General features: G+C 37.4%; 1 protein-coding gene across 3 annotated transcripts in view; it reads left to right on the top strand.

Moving 5' to 3' along the window:
* Positions 1-430: 430 nt before the first annotated feature.
* The window catches only part of LOC120725521 (deleted in malignant brain tumors 1 protein-like), an 84,555-nt gene continuing 78,985 nt past the window's right edge, over positions 431-6,000 (top strand). For 2 of the 3 annotated variants that reach the window (XM_040018512.1, XM_040018510.1), the window contains exons 1-8: positions 431-482; positions 651-728; positions 1,021-1,047; positions 1,171-1,482; positions 4,059-4,349; positions 4,464-4,778; positions 4,854-5,144; positions 5,581-5,880. In XM_040018512.1, coding sequence (XP_039874446.1) covers positions 677-728; positions 1,021-1,047; positions 1,171-1,482; positions 4,059-4,349; positions 4,464-4,778; positions 4,854-5,144; positions 5,581-5,880 — 1,588 coding nt within the window. In that variant the 5' untranslated portion in view covers positions 431-482; positions 651-676. Of the gene's footprint in view, positions 483-526; positions 729-1,020; positions 1,048-1,170; positions 1,483-4,058; positions 4,350-4,463; positions 4,779-4,853; positions 5,145-5,580; positions 5,881-6,000 lie in introns of those variants that run through there. The other variant, XM_040018511.1, reaches the window with a different exon arrangement.

The following is a 6,000-nucleotide window of genomic DNA, read 5'->3' as shown; positions in this document are numbered from 1 at the left end:
TATTTTCAAAATTATGGTAAGTATATTAAAATGAGTTTCAAACAGGGCAAATAACGAAAACTTGCACCTTGCATTGTTTATGCTCCATAAAATACTACTCATATTTAAAAAGAACAAAGGCAAGAGTTTTTTTTAAATTTTATATACTGTACATAAGATATGCTATACAAATACTACTCCTTTCAAAGTAAAAACTGCCAGAGAACGAGCCACCTTGGTGGAGATCTGCACTATCATTCTTGTTCTTATTGTCTTTCATTATCTTTTGCAACATCATGTAAAATGTTGCTTCTCTTTATGATGAATATGATAACTGTTTAAAAAAAAATAGTATATGTAGACTTTAGTGAAAAACAAAATCCACTCATCGACTTGTCTTTAATGATTGATCAAAATGTCAATATCTCTCCAGTTTATAATCCAAGTCCAGCTAGATTTTGATTTATAACAAGGAATTTGTTCATTGGGGTTTTATGCTTAGGGTGAGCAATTTATTACAAATACTGATTTCATTTTTAAAAGATATCTAGTCGTTGTGGATTTAAAGAGGACTTTTGGTTAAAACAAAAAGACTAAACAAAGCTTTTCTAAAGACAGGGGGTTCGGAGAGATGTAAAGCCATTTTTCAAATTCACTGTTATGTTTTACAGCATTTGACCAACACTGAAGACACAATATGATCCTCATTTTGGATGAAAAACAACAATTTATTTTTCACTTGTCTCTTGGTGAGTTACTGGAGTTTTTTCTCAGTTTGACCTCATGTGGACATATTTTTTCTTGAGTGGAAACATGGTTTGGTTGTGTGTTAGTATCATGAGTGAGAAGTGGGAGTTTATTTACTGGATCAGTTTAAAACTATCCAGGATCCTTTTGTCTTCCATATTTATAATATATTTAACAAATCATAGGTCTGACTACAGTGTAGACTGTTAACACAGAGTTTTGTTTTGTATCTAAGTTCACATCTCCTTACTGTCAGGTTTAATCAGACTACTTTGCTATATATTTCTGCTGCAGGCCTGTTGAGTTTGCTGCAGTTTACAGGTCAGTAAATAACCCATGAATATTAAGATAATTGGATTTCTCCATTAAAAAACTGCCTTTATGTTGTTATGGTCTAAGTAAAACATTGAACATCCTTTGTGGTTTTGTTTTTCTTATATCCAGAATGTGAAAACATTAGGCTGGTCGGACCTTCGCGTTGCTCTGGCAGAGTGGAGGTCTTCTACCAAGGCAGCTGGGGAACTGTCTGTGATGATGAGTGGAGCATTGCCAATGCTGAGGTGGTGTGTCAAGAGCTAAACTGTGGGGCAGCTATGGAGGCCAAAAACGGTGCTTTCTTTGGACAAGGAAAGGATGAGATCTGGTTGGATGATGTACAGTGTGTTGGGCATGAGTCTTCCATCCTTCAGTGTCAGCACAGACCAATTGGGCAAAATAACTGTGGCCACAGTGAAGATGCAGGAGTGGTCTGTTCAGGCAAGCCTAAATAATGTTTGACATATTTTTTTTTTGTACGTTACATGTACCCCATGCACATTTTGTCAAAGAAGGGGTAAGATATGTATTTATTTATTTATTTATTTTTTGTTTATACACACATTTTAAGAACTTTGCCAGTCTAGTATAATATCATCTTAATGAATGCAACATGTTTATGTGGCTCGGTCATGGGGAATGAGAAAGGACACAGAAAATATATTTTGTAGTTTTTTTACCCTCCGGCTATACTCAGAGAAGCATATTTTAATTTTATAGTTTTGAATGAAAACGTTTAAGTTTAACTATTCCACTAGCTCAGCCTAATAAAACTGTCTTTCAAGGTCTGAGACAGCAGTAAATATCAAAATGCATTCACTGATTCCATCAGTTAACTCATTCAGTATAGACAACAGTAGCGACCTGTCCAGAAACAAATACAAAAAAGGAGAGCAAAACAAACGAACACATTGTTTACATCCCAGAATTCACAGTTCAACTGACAGTGAAGTGCACTTGATGCCCAGAAGACATACATTAATGCATTAAATGCATTGTAAACTCTCTTTTTTGTGAACTCAAACATTTCTAAGCAGAAAATCATTAACTCACTTTTGTTTCACTGCACAGCTGCTGTGCTGCGATTAAGGGGGTAATCTACTTTAAAAAACAGGCCTCTTTTATGCTCAGTTACTGTGATACAAAGGCAGCTGCTGTGTGCTCTGATGAAATGAAATCTCACAACTGTCAACTTTGCTTTTATACATAGATATAAAATATGGATATGTAATCAGATAATCAGAATTATAATATTTCTGACTGTCAGAGTCAAAATTGAATCAAACTGAATCGGTTATAGAAATAGAAATCGATACCCAGCCCTACAGTATACCCCCCAAAATCCCTGATGTAGTCATCGCCATGACAACTCTACAAACAAACCTCTGGTAAACAGGTAAACAGTTTATCGGCAAAAAATAAAAAATAAATAAAAATTGCTCGTACTCATGCTGCGCGGCGTCATGCTGCGCGGCGTCATGCTGCGCGGCGTCATGCCAGCGCATACTGGGGATGGCATAGGCACCGATCGGTTTTCTATCGCCCATTTGCTGAGAGTAAGGGCGCCCTCCGTTTGCGAGGTGCGCCTGCTGCTTGCAGCACAGGGAGGAGAGGGCGGGGCGGAAGGGGATTTTCTGGCAGCGTCTAATAACCAACTCGCAAAATAAAACAAAATAAAAACAAACTATATAGTATATAGAGAGACGAGACGACGAGGCTCCATTTACAGCATTGCAAGTAAACAAACAATAAATATAAGAAGAGTAAGAAAATAAATATACACTTTAGGACTGGGGTAAAGGGATCAATAACAATTTAAAATTTATATTTTATATTTTGATGATTTAAAGTATCACACACAACCCGTGGAAAGGGGAGGGAGACCTGCTGCTTCCAAATAGAGCACATTTCATTCATAATGTTGTAAATCCAAGCAATTATGTATTCATGATTTGAATCCTGGGTTCAAAGCCATCAGGTCCTCAGTTTAGAAAAAAGAGAAAAGAAGAGGAGGAGAAATGAGCAAAAGATACAGGTAAGCAGATGTGTCATTGGATAATGGCAGGTTTTGTATCCTGAAGCAATCAGAATCAGAATACTTTATTAATCCCTAAGGAAATTATCTGGGTAACAGTTGCTCCAAGAAGAAATGGTAAAAATAGTAACAGTAACAGACTAAACTCCAAACAATACATTATGTTACAGGTTTTAGTATTAATTAGTCATTGTCAGTTGTTGATTCGTCCTGTTCTCATTGTATGACGAATTATGATGGCGGTTTGGTAGCTGTTTGCATATTATGCATACTCTCTCTCTCTTCATATGTGTGTGTGCGTGTATGTTTCTCTGGTGAAATTCAGTATGGTTCCGACAAAAGTTCAATGTTAATGTACAATCCTGTGTGTGTGTGTGTGGGGGGGCACGGGGAGTCTTCACCCAGGGCGCCAAATAGGCTAGGACAGCCACTGACTCAGAGTACCAGTGTTACAACATAACCATATGTTTCGCCCCAAGAATAAAGAACTTAAGAATATGAGCCAGTATATTAAAATGTAGTAAACTGCAATGGGAATTTCTTTACCTTTCCAGTCAACTTCAGTGAGATTTCTTCAAACATTACCTCCATTCTTTTTTAATTAAAACGGCTGTGAGTATAGAACTCTTGCTTTAAAAGTTTAATGTTGATTACAAAAAAATATTTTGTGTATTTAATGTCAATTAAAAATACCAGTTTTGATGCTGGCCTTAATTAACCAGGTCCTGCCCAAATAAACCTAAAAATTATCAAAATAAGTTATTGAAAGACTTACTTCCCCTTAGAGAGATATTCCCCTTAATTGGAACCAAAAACTGGAAAATATCACTTTTCACAACTGAATTCAGTTTTGGCATAAAATTAGCTATAAATGTTCTCCCCTGTCTATAGTCTTCAGGTTATTAGCAAATACATAGAGTAGATTTCATACTTTTTGTGTTATTTGTCATAGACTAACCATTTAGTTTTATATATTTTATAGGACATGTGCGGCTTGTCAATGGAACCACTCGTTGCAATGGCAGAGTAGAAATTTTCCACGAAGCTCAGTGGAAACGAGTTTGCAGTGATTGGGGCAAACAAGCAGCTCAGGTTGTTTGCCAAGAAGCTGGTTGTGGCGATCCATCCACTCAGACTGAGACTTTGTATTTTGGAGATGCACGTGCCCTGCCTGCAATTAAAACCATCTGCTCTGGAAATGAGACCTCTGTCTCACAGTGCTCACTTCTAAAAGTCAATGAAAGTTGTGATGATGCTACTGTTGTCTGTGGAAGTAAGTCACACATGTGCTCACAAAACTATCAGTAATTAATTGTAAAAGTGACACTGTTAGACTGTGCCCTTTCTGAATAAACTTACCCTTAATTTTTTCTTTTTTAATTAACAGACGGTCAACCCATTCGGCTGGTGAATGGGACTAATCGCTGCTCTGGTAGAGTGGAAATCTACTATAGTTCACAATGGGGAACAGTCTGTGATGACAGATGGGGAATGCAAGAAGCAACTGTCGCATGTCGAGAGATGAACTGTGGGAATGCTCTCTCAGTCAAATATAAGGCTTACTTTGGGAGAGGTCAAGATCAGATTTGGCTGGATGAGATGGAGTGCACTGGTCATGAGATGTTACTCGCTGACTGCCCTCACAAAGGTTTTGGAGTACATGACTGTAACCACAATGAAGATGCTGGTCTTGTGTGCTCAGGTAACACAGACTCTATTCTGAGTTTCAAACCTGAGTTTTAATGAAAATCCTAAAAACCCAAATTCTGCTTTGCAGAGACAGTCAGATTGATCAATGGGACGGACAGCTGTTCTGGCAGAGTGGAGGTTTTCCATGATGGCCGATGGGGGAAACTTTGTAGTAATAACTGGGGCCTTAAAGAAGCTACAGTCCTATGTAAGGAGCTCAACTGTGGAGAGCCAAAAAATTCCAAAGACATCTTTTACTTTGGTGACAGCTCACTGCAAGGGTTCACAAGTAGATGCTCTGATAATGTGAACTCTATCAGCCAATGTCAACTTCAAGAACACAGAGGGTCATGTGAAGGTGTTTCTCTTGTATGTTCAGGTAAGAGACAAAAACTATAGATATGCTCCTCTAGTGCTTTCTAAGAATAACAAAGGTCATGTTTGCTCATTAAGAAAAGACTAGCCTATGTACATTCTTTAGTTTTACCTTTTATTTAATACTCAATTAAATAATGGGCTTGTCAAAAACATTAAATCAAAAGTCTAAATCTGAAAGAACAGCCCAGTGAAAGAAACTTTAAAGATAATAGAACGAGTAAAAGTTGCACAGTTAGGTTTTTATGAATGTCTTGAGTTCTATTGCAGTATAACTCTAAGATGCTGTTTACCTTCCACTTTACTGATGTTTTGAATCATATTTCTGACAGTTAAATAAAAAACATGTTCTAAAGTTTCATCTTCTCCACAATAGTTACATTTCCCCATAAGGTTTTTCCTCACTTTTGTTACAATAATACAACAACTCTGATTTCCAGGTAATGTGAGATTAACCGGTGGATCCACTCGTTGTGATGGAAGAGTAGAGTATTTTGATAAAGGCCAGTGGGGGACTGTGTGTGCTGAATCCTGGGACATGAATGATGCACAAGTGGTGTGCAGACAGTTGGACTGTGGGAGTCCTCATAAGCTTATTCAACTTGGCCCTGGTACAGGACAGACCTGGACTGATCAAATAGAATGCAATGGAAAGGAGGCTACATTGAATCAGTGTACACATACATCACTTCAAGACAGAACTTGCAACAACACTGTAGTGGCTGGTGTTTTCTGCACAGGTAAGAAAACATGCAAACAAGGTTCCATAAAAAGTTTGATGTTTTTTCCAATATAAATAAAAACAGAATGTAGTGATTTGGACACCTCATAAACCCATGTCTGATTCACAATAGAACCTA

This window comes from Simochromis diagramma, unplaced genomic scaffold (assembly GCF_900408965.1).
Source record: "Simochromis diagramma unplaced genomic scaffold, fSimDia1.1 OVJJ01000802.1, whole genome shotgun sequence".
NCBI classification, from domain to species: domain Eukaryota; kingdom Metazoa; phylum Chordata; class Actinopteri; order Cichliformes; family Cichlidae; genus Simochromis; species Simochromis diagramma.
Note: the sequence above shows the minus strand (reverse complement) of the source record. Positions and strands in the feature narration are given on the sequence as shown.